Source organism: Pollicipes pollicipes, unplaced genomic scaffold, assembly GCF_011947565.3.
Source record: "Pollicipes pollicipes isolate AB1234 unplaced genomic scaffold, Ppol_2.1 Scaffold_7246;HRSCAF=8694_pilon_pilon_pilon, whole genome shotgun sequence".
In the NCBI taxonomy this organism is placed as follows: domain Eukaryota; kingdom Metazoa; phylum Arthropoda; class Thecostraca; order Pollicipedomorpha; family Pollicipedidae; genus Pollicipes; species Pollicipes pollicipes.
Genome location: NW_023597044.1, coordinates 25626 through 51486, shown reverse-complemented (window position 1 = coordinate 51486; position 25861 = coordinate 25626). Strand labels below are relative to the sequence as shown.

At 60.2% G+C, this 25861-nt stretch overlaps 2 protein-coding genes across 3 annotated transcripts in view; both read left to right on the top strand.

Annotated features, from left to right (window-relative positions):
* LOC119110890 (molybdate-anion transporter) overlaps positions 1–24090 on the top strand; it is a 51298-nt gene extending 27208 nt beyond the window's left edge. Inside the window, exons 1-5 of one of the 2 annotated variants that reach the window (XM_037234767.1) lie at positions 12373–12467; positions 18499–18609; positions 19430–20485; positions 21610–21774; positions 22385–24090. In XM_037234767.1, the coding sequence (XP_037090662.1) occupies positions 18523–18609; positions 19430–20485; positions 21610–21774; positions 22385–22513 (1437 nt within the window). In that variant the 5' untranslated portion in view covers positions 12373–12467; positions 18499–18522 and the 3' untranslated portion in view covers positions 22514–24090. Of the gene's footprint in view, positions 1–12372; positions 12468–18498; positions 18610–19429; positions 20486–21609; positions 21775–22384 lie in introns of those variants that run through there. The other variant, XM_037234768.1, reaches the window with a different exon arrangement.
* LOC119110893 (proteasome adapter and scaffold protein ECM29-like) lies at positions 482–11246 on the top strand. Its single transcript, XM_037234770.1, has 19 exons — positions 482–620; positions 1315–1419; positions 1756–1956; positions 2336–2471; positions 2783–2972; positions 3276–3482; positions 4131–4245; positions 4654–4863; positions 5279–5403; positions 6060–6282; positions 6776–6932; positions 7323–7481; positions 8152–8283; positions 8653–8809; positions 8922–8931; positions 8979–9131; positions 9505–9643; positions 10100–10300; positions 10609–11246. Exons 1-19 carry the CDS (start codon positions 498–500, stop codon positions 10836–10838), a joined length of 2973 nt encoding a protein of 990 aa, XP_037090665.1. The 5' UTR covers positions 482–497; the 3' UTR covers positions 10839–11246.
* Positions 24091–25861: the final 1771 nt, after the last annotated feature.

Here is a 25861-nt window from a genome sequence, read left to right as displayed (position 1 = left end):
CTGGGACACTGCCTGTCGCGGCGCGCCCGGGCCGGCCGGCCGCCCGGGCGCGATGACGACGGCGTCATCCAGCTGATGGCCGACATGCGTAAGTGGCGCGCCGCCGTGCGCGGTCGAGACGGAAACCGCTTTTGCCGCACGCGCTGGGCGGGGTCGCCGGCTCCGCTGCTGCTGTAGCCGGCCGGCCCGACGGCCTGTGTTTCAATCACGCCGTTTGCTGATGGTGGACACGATCGCGTGCATCGCGATGGCAAGTTAGCGCCTACGGTGACTTTGGCGCGTTGTTACAACGCATGGAACTGAGCCCGGCGACGCAGGTGTAGGCCCGGCGGGTAGCAGGGACCCTTGACGGGCTCTGGGATGGTATGGACGCGCCGCCGACCGCCGCCCTCTGCCCGACCGGCCGCCGGTGACCCGTCCGCCTCGCCGCCGCAGTGGCGTACCTGGACTCGGCGCAGCCGCTGCTGCTGGCCGCCTGTCTGGAGGCGCTGGCCGAGATGGGTCGGACGGGACCGCTGCCGGTGCGCGCTGGCCCGGCCGACCAGAAGACGCCGCCCTCCCGACACTACGTCATCACGCGCCTCCTGAAGACGGCCACCAACAAGGAGCTCGCTTCAAAGGTGGGGACGAGGCGGTGGACGTCCCGCACGCTGGTGCGGCCAGCTGGTTTTGGATAAGATTTTCATCTTCACCGGTATTCGTGCACCTCTATCAGCCCATCGCGCTGCGACATGGTTTCGGCAAATGACAGCGTGTTGTCGCGAGTTGGGAGATGGAACAGGGCTGCTTCGACGCCCCTTCGCAGCGCCTGACTTCGACATTACGCTTTGTGCCGAATTCCTTCCACACATCACCGATGCGGTGACATACGAGTGTGTCACTTTGTGTTGGTAGTTCAGCCTGACAATGCCCGCTGTGTGCTGTCGCTGCCGTGCCGATCAGTGCTCGCTTTGTGTTGTGGCTGCCGTGCCGGTTAGTGCTCGCTGTGTGTCGTGGCTGCCGTGCCGGCCATTGCCCGCTATGTGTCGTGGCTGCCGTGCCGGCCAGTGCCCGCTGTGTGTCGTAGCTGCCGTGCCGGCCAGTGCCCGTTGTGTGTCGTGACTGCGGTGCCGGCTAGTGCCCGCTGTGTGTCGTGGCTGCCGTGCCGGCCAGTGCCCGCTATGTGTCGTGGCTGCCATGCCGGCCAGTGCCCGCTGTGGGCTGCCGTGCCGGCCAGTGCTCGCTGTATGTCTTGGCTGCCTTGCCGGCCAGTGCCCGCTGTGTGTCGTGGCTGCCGTGCCGGCCGCTGGCGTGACGCCTGGCCGCTGCCGGCAGACGCGCGAGCGGGCCATCGTGGCGTGCGGCGGGGTGTGCGTCGGTGACCCGACGCTGGCCTTCCGGCGCGACATCGTGCAGCACTTCCTCTCCGTCTCCAGTGAGGTGAGGGCCGGCGGCAGCGGGCGCCGGCGCCGCTGGCCCTCCGCCGAGCGTGTGCCCAGTGGGACGCACCTCTGGAGGCGTGCGAGAGCGAGCTTGGGACACGAAGTAAGCAGCGTTTGTGTCTGTTTTCGTACAACAGCTCGTGTGGTTGGTACCGCAGTTCGTGTGTTGGTTACGTACAGTTGCCAACCCATGCTTCTATGGCATACAAAACAGCCCTAATCGCTGGCGCGTCGCGCCGGGCAGCGGCTGTTATCACACCCGGCGGTAAGTTCGGTTTGCTGCCAGCGGCCAGTCTGTTGACAACGCGTTAGCCTGTCGGTCTGCGCCCGGCAGCTGGACGAGCTGGAGCTGCAGATGGCCGTGGGCGAGGCGATGGTGTGTGCCGTGCTGGGCCCTCTGTCAGCCGAGGCGCGCGACCCGTGGCTGGCGGCGGCCGACGACGGCGCCGCGCCGCCGCCCTCCGCCCAGTCCTATCAGCCAGACGAGCTGCTCACCTGGCTGCTGCGACAGCTGTTGGAGAACCAGCTGACCCAGGTGAGGATCTCGTTCGGCACCGGCGCCGGCACCGTACCGGTACGCTGGTGGGCGCGGTGGCTTGGGTAGTGTAGTGGCGAAGCATCCCATAGGACACGAAGCTGGACTGCTACTCTGTAGCAGGCACATGGGTGGTTTACGTTGCTTTTGTCTTTGAACTTATTTACCTTGTGCAACTCGGAATGGTATAAGGGATGCCGCAAGTGTTTGGGCGGTACGGGAGCGCAATCATGAGTTGATCATGCCATATAGCGTTTGCGATGCATATCTCAGTCATTGATGGTGGTGCGGTACGCGAGAAGCGGACGCCGCCACAGTGCGAGCGGCTCGGACGGTGTCTGTGTGCGCGTGGCTGACCGGCCGCCGTACTGTCCGGCAGACCCACCCGAGGGTGCGCCAGTCGGCCGGCGTCTGGCTGCTGGCGCTGGTCAAACACTGCCAGCGCCAGCAGCCGCTCAGGGACAACCTGGCCGTCATCCAGAACGCCTTCATGGAGCTGCTGGCTTCGGGCAACGGTACGGGCGGCGGCTGGCGCGCGCTGGGCCGGCTTATTTTGGCATCGGCACCACGCGGCTGTCCCCCTGGCTCACGCGGAACCATCCTCGCTCCAGCTTCAGTCGGCTGTGCTCGACGCAGCGTGATCGACGATAACTTGGACATACCTCTGTGTGTGTGTGTGTGTGTGTACTGTCGAGTGTACTCAGAGTTCGTTCGACGGCTTGACATGGCGGCTGGTGGTCGGTAGTCCGTCTCGGCGGGCTCGCCCATCCCGCCGCCGTCAGCCCACTGCTGTTGGGCGGGCTCTCACGCCGCCGCCCGCTCCCAGACCTGGTACAGGAGGCGGCCTCAAAGGGACTGGCGCTGGTGTACGACTCTGGCGACGAGCGGCAGCGCGCGCTGCTGGTGGACGGCCTGGTGGGCGCGCTGACCGGCACCGCCGGCCGGCCCAGCACGCAGAAGGTCACCGGCGACACGCGCCTCTTCGGGCAGGGCGAGCTGGGCAAGGATCCGTCCGGGTGAGTGGGGCGGGTCGCAGCGAAACCCTGCTGGCTGGGATCTTTAAACAGTTTTGTGGACGTCGCATTGTAGCCAGTAATGTAAAATGCAGCTTTAATAATTATGCTATAGTCAATCCAAGTGAGTTTGCGAGCATTATGAGCGCTGGCTGACCTGATAGGTGCTGGAGTGATGTGGGGTCTCACCAGTGTACCGCGGCGGCCCGCATGGGCCTATAACTTGCAGTGGTGACTTCACCCGCTACCCGTCGTCAGCCCGATCGCCGTCATTTGAGGAGTCCTCTGACGTCACCTCATTGGCAGCGGCCAGCTCTCCACGTACAAGGAGCTGTGCTCGCTGGCGTCGGACCTCAACCAGCCCGACCTCATATACAAGTTCATGACGCTGGTGAACCACAACGCCGCCTGGAATTCGCGCCGCGGCGCCGCCTTCGGCTTCTCGACGATCGCGTCTCGGGCTGGCGAAGCGCTGACGCCCCACCTGGGCAACATCGTGCCCAAGCTGTACCGGTCAGTGGCGGCGGCGAACGGGGCCACGGCGCCGGCGCTGAACGTGTCGGCACGGAATGTGGGGCGTCCACGCTGGGGCGCCAGTCGTCGTGGGCCGTTTTGGCTGGACGTTGACACGACGGGTATGCGAAGCTTGAGGGGCTTCGGTTTGCTTTTGAGGGTGTTGTGTTGTGGGCTGAAGGTCGTATGGCTGGTAGATGCCATGCCCGACTCGGCCATGGGGCCGGTAGCTCGCGAGGTTAGCACCGCGTGCTCACTGGATCGATGGGTTCCGAGAAGCGCAGCGTTTTGGCAAAGGTGCCCGCGAGGAGCGCCCTCGTGCATTCGGCCAGATTAGGAGCAAAATGACTCTGCGATGGTGATACACTGCTCACGTCATGCCATAAACATTCATCGCAGGATAAATCGACTTGATCTGCCCAAAATGTCATTTTCAGCAGATGCGCACTGATCTCATCTGATCTGATGTGTGCACTAATCTGATCAGTGCGCACAGATCAGTTCCCATTGATTAAAATGTGCATTGAATTTGCGGTTGCTGCCCGATGTGAGGCATTATATCAGCTGGCTAGCTCGGAGCAGGTGATTCAGATCGGCAGCATTGTCGCAGCGTTCCAGATGTGTACACCGCCGCCGCTCTCCCGACAGGTACCAGTTCGACCCGAAGCCGCAGGTGCAGCAGACGATGCGCGCCATCTGGGCCTCCATCGTGCCCGACACGAGCAAGACGATGCAACAGTACCTGCCGCAGATCATGGACGAGGTACGGCCGGGCTGAGCCGCACAGCTGGCGCTGCCAGTCGCGCGCGGCTTGATGCTGGCGTGGCGTCCGCGTGTGGTGGCGTAGTACTGACAGCGTACCTGGGATGGGTTAGGATCGCTGCAGACGTTGGGATCAGTGCCGCGCGCACCCGACCCCTGCCGGACCCGATCCTGCTGGCGTGTTTCTCACCATGAGTCAGCGTGCTGTCCGCCGTCAAACAACGACGTGCCATCGTCGGTTGATAGCAGCCTCTGCTCGAATCGCCAGCTGCCTCTGACTCCCCTCTGTTCGACTCACCAGCTGCCTCTGACTCCCCTCTGTTCGACTCCTCAGCTGCCTCTGATTCCCCTCCGCCCGCCACGCACACTGCTGACGCCCCTGTCCCGCCGCTGACGCCGCGCGCCGCAGGTGCTGGCCCGCCTGACGGACAATCTGTGGCGCGTGCGCGAGTCGTGCTGCGCCGCGCTGGCCGAGCTGCTGTGCGGCGGCGGCGGCAGCGCCTTGGAGCCGGTGCTGCACCGGCTGCCCGAGATGTGGAGCACGCTGTTCCGCGTGCGCGACGACATCAAGGAGTCGGTCCGGCTGGCCGCCCATAAGACGCTGGAGGTGCTCAGCAGGGTCAGTAGACGCCCGGTGGACAGCGGAGGTGGGCGGGGCCAGTGTGTGGGTTAGTGGGGTGGTGCGCGGGCGCGGGGTGTGGAGGGGTGTGGCGTGGCTCTTTGATGGTGCTTCTCCTCAAGCTTGGTTTGAATGGGGCAATGTCCGTGTATTTTGTTCATGTTTAAGGAAATACGTAATAAAGCTCCCTGAAAAATGGCTGCTTTAACCTTCCGATTGTGTAAAACGTCCATGGATGGCGTAGTAATGCTGATGAGTCAGGTGATGCCTGGCGATGATCAGTGATTTTTCAATCGACGAAAGGGTGCTTTAATCCAGCCGCGTGTGAGCCATGACTGTGCGGCCGCAGTCGCCGAGTCCCCGCGCCGCCCGCCCCTGTCGCTGATCCTTCGCCTGTGTCTCGCCACGTGGCCAGGTGAGCGTGCGGCTGTGCGAGCAGCAGGACGCGCCGAAGCTGAGCCAGCGCGCCATGGCGCTGGTGCTGCCGGCGCTGCTAGAGACGGGCCTCTCCTCTACCGTGGCTGAGGTCCGCAGCGTCAGGTCGGTCACGCTCGCACCGGCCCCGCGCCGGCCCCAGACTGGCTCCGCGCTGGCCCCCAGACTGGCTCCGTGCCGGCCCCCAGACTGGCTCCGTGCCGGCCCCCAGACTGGCTCCGTGCCGGCCCCCAGACTGGTTTCGCGCCGGCCCCGGGCTGGCTCCGCGCCAGCCCCACGACTGTCGCACTGGCCTGCGCCGGTCCATGACAGATTTCACTGAGGGTCGACACCCGACTGCGTCGGCCTGTCTGGTGTCGGTCCTGTCTGGTCTCGTAAGACAGACGATGTAGACTGATGGTCAACAGCTGCGCGACTGCCTCCGGTTGTGTAGCGAGGAAAGCAGATCGCCGTCGGTGGTCGGCCTCGATTTCTTCCCGCTCCCCACAAACCCTCCTGTATGTACTTTTTTTTAGCCTGAAGCGTTCGACACTGCTCCCAATCCCCCCCCCCCGCGTTTTGGCTGTAGCTGGGTCGTGTCCGCCCATCATCGGTCCGTGTCTCGCATGCAAAAAATAAGGCCATGCTTCGGACATGCCTGGGGCTCTCTTCCACCTATCCCTCACGGCTCGTGTCTGACATACACCCGGGCCCCGCCCACCATCCACATCGTCCTGTCTCGCATGTGTGTTTGCCGTGACGCCGCGTGCCGCCGCCTGCAGCCTGTCGACGGTGATGAAGCTGGCGCGGACGGCCGGGCCGCAGCTGCGTCCCCACCTGCGCCTGCTGGTGCCCGCCCTGCTGGAGGCGCTCTCGACGCTCGAGTCCAGCGCCGTGCGCCAGGTCAGCGTGGCGTTCGGCCAGCAGGCGGACACCCAGGAGGTGATCGACCGCGGCCGACTCGGCATCACCAAAGACTCGGCCATGTTCAGGACGCTGACGCAGGTACGCGCCGACGCTGCCGACGCTCCAGCCCGCCGGCGGACGGGTGGTGGGAGACGGTCCGGGCTGCAGGAGGTCACCGCTGGCGGGGTGGCACCGCTCATACCAAACCGTCATTATAGGGTCGGGATCAAATGGCGATGAATTCGCTTGTGTGTGTCGAGGAAGCCGCGTGGCAAATGTGAATTTGGAACATACCCGCAGGATAACAATGAAAAGACCGTGGCTAAGAAACACCGCTGGTCGTACGGCGTGGCACCTTCGCACTCAGGTGTCATGTTGCTTCCTCCCGCCTGCCGGTTTCCACATCACCCTGTGTTGTAAAGCTTAAAGGCAAACTTTTTGAGAAATTTGTGATTTAGGTGAAAGTTTTCCGATTATTTAGACCGTTATCGATTGTCGTCGCACGTTTTACACACACCGTCCTGTGTCAAAACTGGCCGAGCACGAGGTGAACGCGAGCTCGGTGACCGAGATCGGACTCTCGGCGCAACAGTGCATCCAGTACGTGGACGCGGCGGAGGCGGCCGAGATCGTGCCGCGTCTCTCGGAGCTGATGAAGCGCAACACCGGCCTCGGCACCAAGTGCGGCGTGGCGCTGTTCGCCGCTCGACTCGCCACGGAGCGGCCGCTCGTGCTCCAGCAGACGGCCGGTGAGCGGCGGCGGGGCAGCGGGAAAGTCAGCGGGCTCCCGGGGCCGCCGCAGCCGCCCGGGGGTGGAGTCGTCGCGTGCTACCGGATCGTGCGGCTTGTGTGAGACTGAAAACCGCGACACTCCTGCTTATTTTCTGTGCTTGTGGTCGTAACATGGGCCCACTGGTGTGGGTCTCAACATTGTAGGCAGATAAACCCACTGGTTCGTTTTTTGCCAGTGCCGCGTCTTCCTCTGACTCTTTGGGAGGGCATAACGCTCGGCCACACCATGCGCCACGCCTCCACCAGCTGGACATACCGGCGGCTCGATTGGCCCAGCGCCGCTGGGTCCTGCACGTACTGAGCCCCTCCCCCCCCCCCCCCCCACGTGACGCGATCTCCGTCGCCAGGCAAGGTGCTGTCGGCGCTGGTACACGGCATGCAAGACCGTAACGTGACGGTGCGTCGCTGCTGCGCCTCCGCCTGCGGCAACGTCTGCCGCGCCGCCCGCACCTCCTCCGTGGAGAAGCTGATCACCAAACTGCGCGCCTGGTACATGGACGGGGAAGGTGGGTGTCGCGCGCTGGCGAGGGCGAGGTGGTGGCCTTGGCAGGCGGAGGATGGTCACGTGGGTCGTGTGTCGCTGGGGCCGTGCTGGTCCGGTGTTCACTGGTACCAGGAGAGGTGCGCGGTACAGTGTGTGAAGTGACCAGCGGCTGATCGCCTGCACCGGTGAAGCGGCGCCGCCCGCGAGGTGAACAGACTGACCGCTCGCCTGTGCCGCGTCCCGTGCCTTGTGTCCATGTCCGTGCCTGTTTCCTGTGTCTTGTGTCCTGTGTCCTGCGTCCTGTGTCCTGTGTCCTGTGTCCGGTGTCCAGTGTCCAGTGTCCGTGTCCGTGCCTGTTTCCTGTGTCTTGTGTCCTGCGTCCTGGGTCCTGGGTCCCGTGTCCAGTGTCCGTGTCCGTGCCTGTTTACTGTGTCTTGTGCCCTGCGTCCTGTGTCCTGTGTCCTGTGTCCTGTGTCCTGTGTCCTGTGTCCGGTGTCCAGTGTCCGTGTCCGTGCCTGTTTCCTGTGTCTTGTGTCCTGCGTCCTGGGTCCTGGGTCCCGTGTCCAGTGTTCGTGTCCGTGCCTGTTAACTGTGTCTTGTGTCCTGCGTCATGTGTCCTGTGTCCTGTGTCGGTGTCCTGTGTCCTGTGTCCAGTGTCGGTGTCCGCTGACCCGGGCCGCCGGCCGCCGCAGACGAGACGCTGAGGCCGGTGTGCGCGGCGGCGCTGCAGTCACTGAGCCAGCACAGCCCCAGCCAGCTGAAAGAGCACGCCGCCGACGCCGCCAGCCTCGCTTTCTTCGCCATGCACCGCGAGAAGACGCCCGGTGAGAACGGCCCGGCAGCTGACGCGTCGCCCATCGGCAGCAGAGAAACGGCAGGGCGAAAGATGGGGTTTGGCACTAGAGTCGAAACAAGCCAGCGTGCTAGGCAAACGTCGAACGTCATGTGCCGTACAAATGTGCAAGTGTTTGAGCCATCGACCACTACACTGTGGTAACTAACGTCGGTGCCGCGTGGGCGCGTTCCGTCCACCTAATATCTAGCGTGCTTGTATTGGCCTGGTTCTTCATGCCATCATGCTTGCTTTTTTGTGTTCATCATGTTTTTATTAGTCGTCGACGCGACGACTAATAAAAACATGTCATCGGCACGTTACTACGCGGCGGGTCTGACCCCTGTCGCCGGTCGCGCAGAGACCGAGTCGGAGGTGGCCCAGTGGGAGGAGGTGTGGGAGGAGCTGGCGCCCGGCACCGAGGGCGGGCTGCGCCTCTACCTGGCAGAGATCGTGGCGCTGTGTCGCGCCGCGCTGGCCGGCCAGTCGTGGCCGTTCAAGGCGCAGGCGGCGGCAGCGCTGGGCGCAGCGGCCGCCCGCCTCTCGGCCGGCCTGCCCGCCGATCAACTGCTGGCCGTGCTGGACGCGCTGCTGGCCGGCCTGCCTGGCCGCACCTGGGACGGCAAGCAGGCGCTGCTGGGCGCGCTGGCCGACGTGTGCCAGAACTGCGCGGCCGGCGTGGCACAGCCCGAGCCGTTGGCCGACGCCGTGCTGCGCGAGGCCGCCCGCGAGCGGCCCGACTACAAGGCGCACGCGCTGGCGGCGGCCGGCCGTGTGCTGCGTGACCTCAGCCTGGACCGGTTCGGGCAACTCTGGGAGCTGGCAGCGCCGTACGTCGAGGTCAGTGGACTCCGCTGGTGGCGGCGTCCGTCGAAGGCGTTTGAGTGTGCTCTGGTCGCTGAGGAGCTGTCGGCTTGGTCTCTGTGAGGAGGCGGGTCAGAGCAGAGGCCAACCTGAGCAGTGGCGTTTGCCTGACGGCTGGTGCGTCGTTTTAAATCAGAAGTCGGTGGGTCCGAGTGCACCGGAGTCCCCTTACCGCGTCTTCCGCCGCTGGCGACCGTCCCAGCGCGGTGCGATGTTCCGTCCCAGCCTGGTGTGATGCCCTGCCCCACCCCGGTGTGTTGTCCCGTCCCGCCCCTGTGTGATGCCCTGCCCCACCCCGGTGTGTTGTCCCATCCCGCCCCTGTGTGACGCCCCGTCCCCGCCCCGGCAGGGGTCGCAGGCGGGCTCGCCGCGGCCCAGCGGCAGCGGCGGTGACGAGGAGCCGGCTGACAGCGCGGCGCGGCTCCGCCTGCAGGAGGCCGCCTACACGGCGCTCGGCCGCGCCTGGCCCGCTGCGCGGCACACGCAGGGTAGGCGCCAGCCGCCGGGCCGGCACCGGCTGGCCGGTTCACGGCCCGCGCTGGACACGGCCGGGCTGCCTGCCGCTGCTGTAGTGTTACGTCGGGGGCGCGTGTGAACTACGAACATGGTGCTCGCTACGTGGGTGGTACTAGGTGACACGCACGTGTTGGTGTGCTGTGGGTGTTCAAAGCCGTGGTGTTATGTATCGATGCATGATATTGCTATAAGATTATCAAGCGATGCCGTCGCATCCATCGTGTCCGATGCTGGGTTGGGAGCCGGCGAAATAGGTTCGCAGGAACGGATATAAAACTATGCTGTCATTCATGCGTCCAACGTGGCTGTCCTCATAAACGTTGCCCAGCCAGTGCATATTAACGCGGTAACACACGAGTGTGCCTCTGGTTGCCAGCTGCCCCCCCCCCCCCCCGGCTTGCTGCACGCTGTTCGCTGCCGCCCCACAGAGACGCACTGGGAGCGGTACGTGGGCGCGCTGGCCGCGGCCATGCCGCGCTCCACGCGTGCCCACCAGCTGGCGATCGTGACGTCGCTGCGGCCGGTGACGTCACGACTGTGGCTGTTGCACGAGCCGTCGGTGGAGCGGGACCAGCCGCGGCTGACGGAGGCTGTCAACCAGCTGGGCGTGATTTTGGCGCTTGCGCTGGGTGAGTGCAGGCGGAGGCGGAGGCCGGAGGCGGAGGCGCCGGCCGCGCCCGCGCCACATCCGCCCGCACAGCTGGTGCTGATGGCGAGAGCGATGGCGCCGGGCTGGCTCACCATTCAGCCCTGGTGGAGCTGTCAGTGCGGCGAACATCTTCTTTATTTGGATAAGCATCTCGCTATTCTAGATGTCAGAAAAATTGGATCAATTTGAGGGTAGCTGGTACTGTGCTACCACTGTACATTCCACACGGCACTGCTCATGAAATCTGCTTTGCTTCCTCGTTGCACATGTCCGCCCGACACTTTCCAGAGATGCCGAAGTATCCAAGCTTGCGTCGGGAAGCATTGGCTGTGACTCAGGCTGTGCTCAGCGCCCTCCGTGACCTGAAGGAGAAGCTCAACTTCCCGGTGTTGGCGCCGGTCGGCGCCCTGAGCGTGCGTCTGACGCCGGCACTGGAAGCAGCCCGCGCAGACGCGGGCCATGACATCCAGGCGTCGGCGGCCGAGGCGACCCGCCTGCTGACCCAGCTGGGTCAGTGACCGACCCGCCCCTGGCCTGGCGAGGTCAGCGGCAGACCCGCCCGCTGATTCAGTGGGGTCGCTGACTGGCCTGCCCCTGGCCCGGCGAGGTCAGCGACCGACCCGCCTGCTGACCCAGTGGGGGTCGCTGGCTGGCCTGCCCAGTCCGCTGTCGCCCCACGTCGCCAGCGCCTTCCGCGCTGTACCGGAGTGGGCGGAGCGGAGCGCCCTTGGCCGGCCGGCTGGAGGCGGTGCGAGGCTGACCGCATTCTGGCATTGTAGGTCAGCGGTGTTGTACGTCAACTGGGCAGGTGTCTAGTTATTGAGCGCTGGCGTGGGGCGGCAAGTGCCGGAAAAGACCGCTGTTGTTCGTGTTGTGACATTTGCATGGATTGAAGTGCATCTGTGGAAGCTGGATTAATAAATGGATTAATACGCATATGAATAGCATGGCGTTGTTTATGAAAATGGGACATCGGGCTACACTAGGACATGTGGCTCGACAATATTGCTAGGGCCACAACATGCAACGATAATGTCCGATTTGGATAGGGACTCTCCCATAGACGTCTGAACGTTGGATGCTTAAGTTGTCCGTATTTCGTGGGGTGGACGACATTTTCGGCGACGCAACTCGCCAAGGTTTTGTGGTGAGACTGATCTGACCGACATGGCCTGCGGCACCGGGGCGACATCCCATGAAAAACGATAACGAGCACCCAGGCCGTATTCTTTCACCCCATCCCGCATAGTTGCGGTGAGTCGCGCTGTGTGGATACCATCGGGCCAGACGATTGCCACCGACGGTATCAACCGGGCCACCGGAGAGTGACCAAGGCATGTGACTTCCATCGAGGCCGGGCGAGAGCAGCGCTTTCTTATACCCGTGAACATGTGAGCAGTGACCGAATCGGTGTTCGAAAGGATGAAGGAAGGTTGTGGTCACTTGCTACCCGAGAAGAGTGGAATGGTTCTGATCCTCGTGATTGCTCGCGCTTGGCGTGAAGGGCAGCTGTACCTGGCAGGCTGACCCTTTGCCCCGACACAGTCGTCTTTCCTACATACTTGAAACTGAGTGAATTCGAATTGCAAGATCAGGTCCGTCTCATTTCCGCGCGTAGAAATGAAGTGACCCGGGTGCAATCAGGATATTTAAACGGGAGGGATGTTGGAGCGATACGGGGTTGGAGACCAGGTGGAGGGATACGGGATGAGGGAGGGATACGGGGTTACGTGATGCGATATCCGGCGCTTAAACACCTCGACTGTGCATCCGATGAGACCAACAGCAAACTCGTTGACACCCATGATTTTCAAGGGGCGTCTGGTCGTAATAAAGTAATGGTTAACTCGCAAGCGTAGCTTGACCCCAGAACGCCACTTTCGTGGACACCGCGGAGCCTCGGGGCTCTACCGCTTGCTGACCGCTTCTACCCAGTACAACGCTTCTACCGGCTCACAATCTCCAGTGTCAACAACCTTCCCAGCCTCGCGGCGATTGTCGCGGCGTCGACGACCTCCGTCCACGTACACACCGCATGCTGATTGGCGAGCGTGGCCCGACCGGCAGCAGAAGTGCTGGTCGGCGGGTTATTGGGACGTCCCTGCTGTGGTTGGATGGACTTGGAGACGGGCGGCTGACAGAAGAAGGTAGGCGGCTTTTTGCAAGCGTCTAAATGCGCCATAAATTGTTCAAAAGTCAGTGCTTTGTTTGTTTTATTCGTGCATTGGACTGTGATGCATAGGTGGCTTGTACACAGTACGCTGCCACGTCAACATAAGCTTTGGAACCTAGCGGAGCGTGCCATGGATTTGGGTGTCCGGATGATCTCAGTGTTTAATATTTTTAGCATGTGCCTTAATGTGGTTTGTGGACGCATGGGTGCTCTAAATACCAGTGCCCCTGTGGTTTTGAAGAGGTCTTAAATTGCTGGGTGCAAGTCAGAATCACTCCCCATGACGTGATACTTAATATCTGGCATAATTTGGCGGCTGGAATGGATGAGTTCATCTGCATTATGTATTACTCATTTAGACAGCAGGCAAGGTGTATGCTTTGGCACACCTTGCAGGGTTAATAGGTATCACTGTTACAGGTATCACTGATGGCTATATGGGCTGCCCATAGATTATGCTTCACATTTTTAGCTATTTTCCTACCCACTACTCTTGCTTTTGCATTGAGTGTGCCAGACCCACTCCCACTCCTGATTGTTTTGTGTTAGGCATAGCATCCCAGCTTGACAACAACCAATTCACCCATGTTTTAGCTAGAGGGGTGGACAAAGAAGAGTGCTGGTTGTCATAAGAGGAGGCCAAAGGTACCTGACTTTAAAGTTCTGACATTTTTAAAGGTTTGGTATATTTTCAAACTACACCTGAGCATAGCATTACGCTTCCAAAACCTGTCTTTCCTTGTTAACAAATTCCCGGGTGGCCAGTTGAATGTGACACATTCAGCTGGGGGATTTTACCTATCCCATGATATTTTGAAAATAAGAGCTGGAGACTTGATATTTATAGGGTAGGTAGACCTATATGTGAACACATGGTGTCAAACTTGTAGTACTAAGTTGTGACCTGTTCAAATAATATCAAACAAGTTCAAACTACTGATGGGTGTTTGAAGTTCCCCAGGCTTTCCCACATCAACAGTTTTGATACAGTACACATGCTGTAACGAAGTCCCTGCTACTCATGTCAGGGGATCAATATTATTTGATCTTTGAAGGTAAAAATGGTATGAAACTATCAGGATTTTTTTATTTTGATGTGCAAGATGTACCAAGTACTACCCTATGTGGCATACTTATACATGCAAGTGCATGATCAGGGTCATTTTAGGTCAATTACCTCCCCTGAATGTTATTTAGTCAAAATGAGTGATTTTTTGTTTTTGTGCCCTATAAATTTGAAAGAAGCATTCAAGGTCACCTATAAAGCAAGTTGACAAGTAAAAAATAGGTTTTCATTATGGCTTTGATGTGACCTTTATACCTGATGCAAGGTCAGTGGGATATATTGTGCTCCTAATTGTGTTTGTCTTATTTTATCAGAAACCATCTCAAAGTTGTATGACTTCAGCTAACACTCTTGTCTCATCATATTGAATAAATTGCTAGGTGTTCATGACCATTATATTATTTACTTACATTATCCATTGCATACATTATCCAAACCCTTCTGAATGGATGGATTTTGGGGATCAGACTGCATGCTAAGCAGTGCTTGTGTGAGCCCTGATCTCTACCACCTGATCACACAGTTACAAGTTAACAGCAGAACATTGTGATGAAAGTTTAGCATGTTGTAATGCTTGGCACAGTCTGTCCTGCTCTTTGACCTCACCTGGCCTTTAGCTGCCACCGGTCACAAGCCATTTCAAACAGTGAGCATCTAAAGTGACTTGTACCCAACCTGCCAAAGGTGGCTTGATCATAAGTCAGGCACTCTAACCATCTGAGCTATTAGGACAGCCAAACTTCAACGTATAGAAGACTTCAACTTGCCACAGGCCAAAAACCATGCAAGCTACATCCGAGTATATACAAATATTAGCCGTGCAATTGCCCACAGCTATATAACTTTGGCGCGGATACGCCCCGCAGTGCGGAGGACTGGCTCAGGGTCATGGCAGTGGCCAGGAGGGCTGTGGCGGGAAGTCTGCCGGGGTCAGGCCGCCTAAAGTGACTTCCCAGCCTGGTAGCGGGTTCGGAGCGGTATCAATGGGGAGGCGGTCGTCGGGTGCGATGAGGGAAGGAGCTGGGCCTTCAACCCGTGGAGTCACGCGTTCATTCACGTCGAAAAATCTGGGTGGGGTGAGAATATCTGCCCCGACGAGCCTGGACCTGATGGGTTCCTGGTCTCTCGAGGGTCCTGAAGGTTGTCTCCCAACAATCTGCTCTCCTAGGGGCTGGACAAGCTCAGCGGGGCGTAGTCCAGATTCTCGAGTTGGCGAAGACTGGTTTCACTGCCGTCTGCCTCGGGGGGTCTGGTGTTCTAGTGTCTTCCGCTGATTGTCGCTGAGGCCGCTGGATGGGTCCGGCGCATGAGCTGCCCAGCGGACGGGTGGCAACAGACGCCACGAACCGAACTGGGTCACCGTCCGCCGGCTCAAGCTCTAGACTGAACGTCTGCGATAGTGAGTGGGGTCTCGATGACGCGGGGACGTCACGGTCGGCGCCGGCGCGACCCCGCTGCTATCCGCCGGACCGACGTCTGATTCCGCCACGGAAAGCGTCGGGAAGGATAACGCTCCAACGAGCGCATCAGGGACGAGGCGGTGTTGCCCACGTAGGGGAACACAGGATCCCCTGGTCATCGTCCTCGAGGCCAAGATCCTGGACGATCTGGGCCAGCAGGTCCGGGGCGGCACGAGGCTTCGGACCGCTGCTTATCCACACCCACCGTCCTGGAATGGCGGCGGGCTCGCCGGAGTCGTCACACGGGGCGTACCATGGATAGTGGGTGGAGGGAGCAGACCGGCCGCCGCCGAGCGGCACGGTAGGGGTCGCAGTCGCGGCCGCGCCACACCGGCTTGTCTGTTGGTGGCGGGCTGTTACCGTGATCTGGTTAATGGCATCCGTGCGGGGCAGCTGACGGTGCGTCACGCACGCCGTGGCTCGCGCGTCTGCAGCCGCGACGGGTGGGGCCATACTTTGGCGGGACCGGCGGTTGAAGGCATCCTGAGGATCCCGAACGGTTCACTGTGGGAGCGGGAGCGGCCAGCGAGAGTGAGACGCCGAGCTGCGCGAGCCCCCGGTCAGGCAGGGCACCGAGCGACACCGTCCAGCTCCTGTGGGCCGCCACTGGAAAGAGCTTGAGACGGTCGTGGAGGAAGCGAGCACCTGATGGCGCCACCCACGGGGACGCGCAGGCGTGCAGAGGTGTGTCCGGAGCTGTCCCTGATCGCGTCTAGTGTGACAATTATGGTCCAGACGCTGCTCTTGGAGGTACCTGATCCACTTCCGGATGTCGTCCGTGGACTGAGGCTTGTCGTCCATTACCAGTAGCGGACGTTCTCCCGGGTTGTCGGGGGCCATGAACAGCCTCAGGCGCCGGGATGGGGCGGTGGAGACGGCAGAGCAAACACAGCTGCTGTCTCACATAGTCAGTGACTGGGCTAACGCAGCTCAGCACATCTAGTCTCATGCGAGCTATGAATCCAACGTGACTTGGCGTCGCAATAAGATAAGAAACCGGAGACGAAAAAAACAGGGCGGTCAACAACACGCACACCCGCACGGGTCGCGTGGATCAGCTTCAGGCACCACACAACGGGGACCGCTGTGTGCGCGCCCCTGGCGACATCTCAGGAACGCACGCATGAGACATCGCGGGGAACGGAGTCATGAGTTATCTACACTGTAATCGGCATGCCAGGGGGCGGGGCGTGATGCGCGCGGCTTGGCGACATCTCAGGAACACACGCATGAGACATCGCGGGGAACGGAGTCATGAGTTATCTGCACTGCAATCGGCGTGCTAGGCCGGGGGGGGGGGGGGGCGAGAGGCGTTGTGCGTGCAGCGTGGCGACATCTCAGGAACGCACGCATGGGACATGATCGGGAACGCAGTGGTGAATCGGTATGCCAGAATGGCGGGGTGACACATGAGGGGGCAGGTGGAGAACTGGCGACAATGGCGGGGGCTGGATGCGGATAGCAATGCGTGGGGGTCAGTTTTCACTAGCCAGGTAATCAGAGCAAGATGCAGATTAAGGTCATGAATGCGACAACGCCATTGTCTTCCATACATCCAGTTGGAGCAGACATCGATAGAATGCCAGAGCAGCGTCACCATATAAGAACGTTAGGATGAGTGTATCAAGTACAGTCACTCGGTGGAAACCCCGCCGTGCAATAATATACTTTGTTTAGCAGTGGGCAAGAATGAGGTATGCAAGTTTAATACCAGGACCAAGTGAAGATGCGGCTTCTGCTGTGCCGCGCTGAATTGCCTGCCAGCAAAGTTTGCTGCATCCTTTTGGATAAACTGACCCCTCCCCCAACCCCGCCCAAATAACCTGTCACCAATAACAGGTCGCGCTCGGCGATCAGGGAACAAATGTAGATTGCCCAGCCTAGTCTTGTGCATTATTGAATGCACTTACGCATTTTTGGTCAAAGGGAGCGTGCCATCTTTTTGTATTTTTCACGTGTTGTTAGATCAGGCGGGTCCGACTTGATCGGTAAAACCGGTTTTTTCTAAATCATTCCCAATACCTCTGATTTTGATTTCAAGTAGCTGCTCCCGCGGCAGAAATTCGTTGGGCTCTCTGCTCTCCACTATGAAAGTAATAGTTTCATTTCTATCGCTTTTTCCAACGTATGTGTTCTGCGATGTTTGCAGTGCATTTATTCGTGTGGTTGTGTACGAAATGCCACGAAAAGTTATAAAGTTTTAAAGGAAGATGCTTCACCAACATTAATCTATTATCACGAGAATTCAACGAACTGCTTTGCTATGGCTTTGATTTATTCACTGTGGCATTTAGCACGGTGGCTCTTTTCGATACGCATTTTGGCTTTGGATCCAGGAGGGGAAAAGTGCTGTGACAAAACAACGACGGCCTAGTTTTGAAACGTTGACAACATAATTTGGGCACCAAAATGATTAAAATTAATCTTCTTATTATACCTTGACGATGCTGCAGTGCCACTGCAGCATGATGGTGCTGTAGTGGCACCACCACCCAGTGCTATTAGTAGGCGTGAGGGGTTCTGAATTTTCACCTGAGTATGCTTTTGAAATATGCCTTAAAAGTTTGGCACTTCCTTTCATGATTGAAGCTTATTCTTTGGATAACATTTGTTTCCACTGCTAGGCTGTACTTTGTTTTAATTCTGTCATTAAGGATGCTTGCCGTTGATATGTTGGCTTTGACATCTTGAAGTGCAGATTTCCTTTTTGGGTTTGACTTGTCATCTAGCGATGCCACTTTCTCGGTATCATTGAGGAAATGTGTGGCGTTTGTTACATATGTACATGTAGTAACTGCAGGCATGTTATGTACTGTGTTTTATTACGGATACGATATCAGTACCGCATACTATGCCCAGATCTCCGGGTTTCCCCACAGAGTTCAGATTGAGCGGTTACCGTGCCTGTGTCGCGTGTATTCTACCTTATTTGAGTTCAAGCAATGTATCGACCACTAAATGACTTGGACATCTGTTCAAAGGGGATCTATCGCGGTATGTTGGATGCAATCCACTGGTCGTTTTCTGTGCTGTGGTATGTCCTGTTTGGGCGGCAGCGGACCTCTCGCACGCCGGTCATGGGGCACAACTCCGCACGACAGTGCAGTGCCTTGGCTGCATTGCATTGGCCTGTAAGCTGCAGGCCAGGTCGTTGGGCTCTGAACCATCTGGCGCCCCCTGGCACCCGCCTCTTTGTCACAGTCAATACCTTTCCATGCCGTTGCATTTTAGGCAGCAGAAATGTACGGTCAGTTATCGTCCTCATGGAAAAGCGATATCCACCCCCTGCTGGCGTCACTGGCGGAGTGTCCTCACAGAAGACCTGCGTCCCTCTCCCGCGCCCCAAGCTGCCCGCGGCGGTCTCCGCGGCCGCCGCTGGCCGTCGGCGGGCGCCGGTGCCCCCGTCCGGCCGCACCGGCGCCGCGGCTGCGCCCCGTCCGCGGCGGCCTCGTTCCCACTCGCCCCGTGCCGTGCCGCAGGACACCTGTGACGCTCAGCGGGCGATGCTTCCCACGGACGGCCTGTCGGAGCCCAGCCCCAGCGGGCGCACGGCCGGCGGCGTGCTCCAGTACTACCTCTCCGGTGTCAAGGTAGGCGGCGCCGCCACGGTCGGGCCGCAGCGGACCGACTGCTCCCGCTGTCAGGCCTCGGCTGGCGCTCGGGCTTCACCCTGTCCGACCTAGAATCAGCTGATGACCGCAGGAATGTTGTCGTCTGTAAGATATGCCCTACTTTACGACGAAAACCAGCGGCATTCGTGGGTCGGTACGTGGCGGGAAGTGTTGCGTTATGAGGAGCTTCAGGTGGTATATTGGAGAGTTAATTCGAGGCCTCTTGAAAAAAAAATATTTGCTTATTTGTTTGGCCCCATCGATGTGTCAAAGTGCAATATTAGTGGGGTGATATGGGGCATCTCCTAAACGCCCGTTGTTGTGGACGTATATGCTCACTGCGCAGCTGATAGGTGCGCATGCAGGGAGCGGGGAGGTATGGCAGCATTGGTGGGGTAGGAAAATTTATCGAGGGATATTTCTTTTATGATAATACGCGTTTTAGGATCCGCCTATTGGTGTCCCGACGTGAACATGATTTGGACCTACTGGCGCCCCCCTTATTTTGCGAAGTGGCATGACTTTCAGTAACGTAGGAAGCCATCGTGGATTTCGTTATGAATGGCTGCCGCCATGATCGCGTTTGCGTGGAGATTCTGCTACGTCAGGGTCCGGGCGGTGCTGGTGTTGGACCCTATGACGCGCCGTACCGTGACAGCCTATGGCGTCAGACTCCCGGCCGTGACGTGACGTGACCCCGTGACCCCTGGACGTGGCGTGACCCCGTGACCCCCGGCCGTGACGTGGCCCCCGTGACCCCGGCCATGACGTGACGTGCGCCTTGCGCATCCGCCGCCAGATGGACGTGACCACGATGACGTACACGGCGTTCCTGCTGCTGGCGGTGGCCTGTTTCGTCCTGCTGCACCTGGCGCAGCATACCAAGGCGCAGCTGACGGCGGCCAGCAACCCGCACTTCGTGCAGTTCCAGCGCCAGTTCTTCGCCGTCTACTTCCTGGCGCTGTTCTCCGACTGGCTGCAGGGTCCCTACGTGTACAAGCTGTACAGCCACTACGGCTTCGCTGAGTACCAGATCGCCGTCATCTACGTGGTGGGCTTCGCGGCATCGGTTGTGTTCGGCACGGCCACCGGCCCGCTGGCCGACCGCTTCGGACGCAAGAAAACGTGCGTGGCCTTCAGCGTGGCCTACTCGCTTTGCTGCATGACGAAGCTGAGCCGAACGTACGCCGTGCTGCTGCTCGGCCGCGTGTTTGGCGGCATCGCCACCTCCATGCTGTTTTCCACGTTCGAGTCGTGGTACGTGTACGAGCACGTCGAGACGCACGACTTCCCGGCCGAGTGGATCTCCGTCACGTTTAGCAAGGCCACCTTCTGGAACGGCATCCTGGCCATCGTGGCCGGCGTGGCCAGCAACATGGCGGCCGAGTGGCTGGGCTTCGGCCCGGTGGCGCCGTTCGTGATGGCCATCCCTTGCTTGATTGCCTGTGGCACACTGGTCTCGACGCAGTGGCAGGAGAACTTCGGCAACCAGCAGATTAACTTCCGGCGCAGCTACATCAACGGCATGCGCACCATCCTCAGCAACGAGGTGGTAGCGCTTCTCGGCCTGGTGCAGTCGCTCTTCGAGTCGGTCATGTACATCTTCGTCTTCCTCTGGACGCCGATCCTGGACCCGAGCCGGCCGCCGCTCGGCATGGTCTTCTCCTGTTTCATGGTCTGCATCATGATGGGCTCGTCCATCAACACGCTGCTGATGGGCCGCGGCGTGAAGCCAGAGCGCGTGCTGACCCTGGCCGTGGTCATCAACATCATCTGCATGCTCGTCTGCGCCGTCGCCACCGGCCCCAGTGCGCCGATGCCGGGCCTCGCCTTCGCCGCCTTCCTTTTCCTCGAGGTGAGTGGCGGTGGTTGCAGTGTGCGTGCACGTCCTGCGAGCGAGGGTGTTTGCAAGAGAGCGGCGGCAGACCTTGGGCTCTGGCTCTGGCTCTGGCGCCAGGCTCTGTTGTGCGGTGTTCCCGGGCTCACGCCACGGTCCGTGGAGCGATTTTCCCCGAGCTCACCTGTGTTGGTTTTCCGCCTTCTTCCACAGGTCCTCATATTACCGCGCCCCGGGCTCGCGATACGGCAGAACACACACTGTTATCGGTTGTGTCACATGTGCGTCACGCTATCTCTGCCGTCAGGTCGACACGGTTTCGCGTCTGAAAACCCCAAGGTGACATTGATTGCAACCAGCCCGAGCCTGAGCGAATTGGCGCTAGCCGCCGAAACGCTTTGAAAGGTCAATCATCAAAGTCGATGTGGTGGACTGCCTCATATGGTTAGCACGATGTGGCTTAAACCAGACAGTAGATTTCGCACGATCCCAGAACTCGTAAGGCTGGCAAAATCCCTGGGACCGGGCCTCGGTGGCACCACCCTCAGATCCCACTGGAGACGGACCTACGACCGGCGCTGTGGTATCTTGGTCGGTGCCGTGGTGTCTTGGTCGGTGCCGTGATATCCTAGTGGATGCCATGATATCCTGGTCGGTGCCGTGGTATCTTGGTCGGTGCCGTGATATCCTAGTGGATGCCATGATATCCTGGTCGGTGCCGTGGTATCTTGGTCGGTGCCGTGGTGTCCTTGTTGACGCCATGGTATCCTGGTCGGTGTCGTGATATCCTGGTCAGTGCCGTGATATCCTGGTCGGTGCCGTGATATCCCGGTCGGTACCGTGGTGTCCTGGTCGATGCTTGCGGTGTCCTGGTTGGTGCCGTGGTATCCTGGCCAGGATGGTGATATCTTGGTCAATGTTGTGATAGCTTGGTCGGTGTCGTGATAGCTTGGTCGGTGCCGTGATAGCCTGGTCGGTGTGAAATCGTGGTCGGTGTCGTGATAGCCTGGTCGGTGCCGTGATATCCCGGTCGGTGCCGTAGCCTCCTTGCCGGCACATCGACTAGAATCCCTGGCGGAAGCAGTCACCCATTACGTTTGTGATGGCCTGGCCGCTGTGGTGACCTCTGGCTCCGCCGGCAGCTGGCCGTCGGCATGTACTTCCCGTCGATGGGCTACCTGCGCAGCCAGGTGATCCCCGAGGAGCAGCGCGCCTCCATCATGAACTGGTTCCGCGTACCGATGAACCTCATCACGTGCGGCGGCCTGCTCTGGCTGCACCAGGGCGAGGCGGCCGGCGGCACCCAGGTCAGTGGGGACGGGCCGCGGCCTGTCCCGTCCCGCCCCGCCCCCCTCCTCGCCCGCGGCGGACCACGCTTGTCGACGGCGGCAGGCTATCTGCATTGACTCGGCAGGTTATCGACTCCTTTATTTGGCCTGCACCTGTGTCTGCAGATGCGTGTTCGCGAATGTCTCATTTCAGCGCCACGAGTTCAAAGTTCTTATGCTTAACGGCCTTCATTTTTCCAGGAGGTGCCGGTTAAATGGTGTTGCAGTGCTTAACAGTTCTTTTATTAGCGCTAGTCAATAGTCTCGAGCTGCACGCATCCATGAGAGCTTATGTTGTATATTATTTTTGAGGCGCTACTCGAATTTTAAGTACCGCCATTTTGAATGTTGTTTGGCGCTACGCATCGTTTTAGCACTACTTCCTGGTATATTGAGGGTCATTTACTCAGCATGAGAACTTTTAACTCATCATGTATACAAACCGGACCTGAAAGTCTTTTTAGCTTAGTTCTAATTTCTAATCCTAATTTCAGCTTGCAACCCTCGTGATGTATTGTGATGGTTCGATATGCCCCGTGTTGTCTGGTCCGCGTGCGGGTCTCTCAGTGGGCCGTTGGCGTCCTCGCAGGTGATATTCATGGCCTGCGCCGTCCTGCTGATGGTGGCGCTGTTCGCCTGCCTGCGCTTCGCCAAGCGCTACCAGGAGACCCGGCTGCCGGAGCACGAGCTGAGCGAGAGCAAGCCGAGCGCCATGTAGCGCGCCCGCGTCCCGACCGCCGCCCGCTGGCCGCCGCCCGTGACGGCTCCGGCCGCTGACTCTGCCCTGGCCGCCGAGGGTGTGCCGCTGCTGCCGCCGGCGGCCCGGCAGCGCGTGCCGACTCGTCGGCGGAGTCCGGCGGGCAGTTGGCGTTTTAGCGTGAACGGCTCACGTGCTGTTTGTTCGAGCCGGTTGGCCGCTTCTTGTTTTGTTATTTGGGCATTCCTATGCGGCGCGCTTCGCCTGTGTTTTGAGCTGGCGCGGAGTGGTCTGCGCACTCTGCGGGGGGCCGGAATAGGTGGAATCGTTGCTCCTCGTGATAGCCAGAGCACGGATGAGCTCGTGGCGTGGGCCTGTGTGTGTGCGTGTGTATGTGTGTCTGTGTGTCTGTCTCCCGTCGGTAAGAGCGGGTTGTCTGCTGCTGCCGGCGCGTCTCGGTGCGCCGGCGGCCCGGCCGTGGCCTTACTCGCGTGCCTGCCGGTCTGGGCTGGCCGGCCGTCTGCGTGGCTGTATGTCGTGGCTGTGCGGCCCGCCGGCCGTCTTCTCCTCTGCGAGCTTCTGCCGCGCACGGGGTCTTCGCTTCCCCGCGAGCTTGGCCCGCCGCCAGCCGCGGCCGGACCACCGCCGCCGGGCGCGCTTAGCCGCCCCTTCCACTCTGCACGACCGCCACGTGGGCGGCTCGCACGTCACTGCGATTTCTCTGAGAACGCAGGATTGCAACGCGCAACGACACGTATCTGCGTCGGTCTTTTTCCGGACAGACAGCTGCCGTTTTCTGACTCCATGGCGCAGTCTGATGTATTTGGGTGTCCGCTATTCGGAATGGCGGCGTGGTGTGCGCACATTCCGTTCTTCGTCGCGAGAGCAGAATCACGTGGACGCGTGAAACCGGTTGATGTCCATGGGCTCGTCCATTGCGCCGAGTTTGTTGTATCGGCCGAGTATGAATTTAAATGTCACGTTATCGTTTGTTCAGCTTCGAAGTTGAATGTGTCTGACAAGATGTACTGTGCTGTCAAGTTGCACGTTGGTCGTAAATTTAACGTCACTTTGTTTGCCCCTTCAAGCCGCATTTTATGTGACCTTTGTGTACAGTTGTGATGGTGCACAAGGCTGCCGCAGCCAAGTACACACTTGCCTGTATGATATTTTAGTCACTTGCCAGCTTCTATGCGTTGGCCGCGCTGCTCCATTCTCATCTTCCTTTCACCCTCACTGTGCTGTTTTTTGTCGCGTTCCGTGCGTCGCGCAGGACGCGGGCTGGCCAGACGGCGCGGCCACATCGCACGTTCTGCCTGCACTGCCGCGGCCGTCTGTCCACGGGGAGCCGTGCCGTGTCAGATGTGGCGCTGCGGACTGAGGGCGGTACCCTGTACGTGGAGTCGACGGCCTGCAATGCTCGCGCACCCACCGGCCGGCGGGGATTGACAGGGGCGCGGCGACGGTAGGCTGTTCGACTGCACTCTGTGGGCGTTGTTACGGTTTTCAGGGACTCTGTAGTAGCACAATTCATCTATCAGGATTCAGTTGCCGTATTCAGGGACTCTGTCGTAGCGCAATACATCTATCATTATTCAGTTGCCGGATATGCGACCGGCCGCCGATTTGACCGCCTCGATTGGATGCGCGGCGCTGCCACAGGGCGGGGGAGCGACCCGCATGAGTACCGTGGCTGCGAGCGACGTCATCGGCTGAGACCGCTATTGCGGGCCACGGGCACCGGCTAGCACTCGTCGCCAGCCGCTAGCCGCTGGCCGCTACCGCTGGCCCGGGGCGGTCCAAGTGCCTAGTGACCAGAATATCTGAGCAGCCTCTGAATTATGCAAAACGTGATGCCATCAGCTTGGGAAACTGCACAACTCTGGATCATGCAGGTCTGCCTAGACGTCGCCCGGCGGTGCCGCCGCCGCATGTACTGGACAGGTGGCGGCGACACCTGGACGTCTTGTGTAACAAATGGCCTACACGCGTCTGGCAAGAGTCGCCTAGCAGTTTGAATGCGACGCAGGTGTTTCGTGTGGTGGCCTCGGGTACCAGGTGTGTCAGACTGGATGTCATGTCACATGGGCGCCATGCCACGTGAATGATTAACATGTTCATCAAGTGTCGGTAACTATGCAGATAGCGCAAGCCACCGAGCCGCTGCAGTGCAAACGCTGGAGCACTGTGCCAACACGGCCACAGGAGCACCGCTCCGTCGGTGTCAGAGTCGTCGCTGAGTCGCAGTCTTGAGTCCGAGCTCACGCCTTCCTTCCATCGCGCGAGTTCCGGTAAGCGTCCGTGAATTTCTTTTTCACAAGTCAGTTCGGTTGAGTTCCGACCCACGCACGGCAAAGCGAGTTGGCGTCTCCCGGTCGGGGCTAGGCCGCGGCGAGAGTGGGCAGCACTGGGACCACACAGTGCTGTCCCGGCCAGAGCCGAGACCAGCGTCCCGTCCCAAGCACGGCTGGTGGCGTCCCGCCGACACAGCCGCTACCGCACGCCGTCGGGCGTCTCGTGGTAAGAGGGCGCTGTTTACATCGACTCGGAGACACGAGATATGGAATGGATTTCTTAAGGACGTTGGCAGGTCACTAGCATTTCTGGTCCCCCGGCCACAGGGTCGCCAGTGAGGGCGCTGCTGTCGCTGCAGCCGTTGCCATCGCTGGTATTGGTGGCGTAGTCTTGGGTGGAGCCAATCACGCAGATGGCGCCATGGTCAGCGCAGGCGCGGCAGGGCCTGAACCGCGCACTGACTGGCCGCCTCGGGCCGTCCGTGCGGGGGCAGCTCCGCACCAAAGTTGTGAGAGAGCCGGGGGCGCAGCTCCGCACCTTAGCTGCAGCAGAGCGGGGGACGGCAGCTCCGCACCAGAGCCAGGGGCTCCAGCTCTGCACCAGAGCTGGGGAGCAGCAGCTCCGGATCATAGTTGCACCAGAGACGAGATACGGCAGCTTCGCACCATAGCTGCACTAGAGCCGGGGGCCGCAGCTTCACAACAGAGCCGGGGGCGGCAGCTCCACACCGGAGCCGGGAGCGGCAGCTCCACACCAGAGCCGGGAGCGGCAGCTCCACACCAGAGCCGGGAGCGGCAGCTCCACACCAGAGCCGGGAGCGGCAGCTCCACACCAGAGCCGGGGACGGCAGCTCCACACCAGACCCGGGAGCGGCAGCTCCACACCGGAGCCGGGAGCGGTAGCTCCACACCAGAGCCGAGAGCGGCAGCTCCACACCAGAGCCGGGAGCGGCAGCTCCACACCAGAGCCGGGAGCGGCAGCTCCACACCAGACCCGGGGACGGCAGCTCCACACCAGACCCGGGAGCGGCAGCTCCACACCAGAGCCGGGGACGGCAGCTCCACACCAGACCCG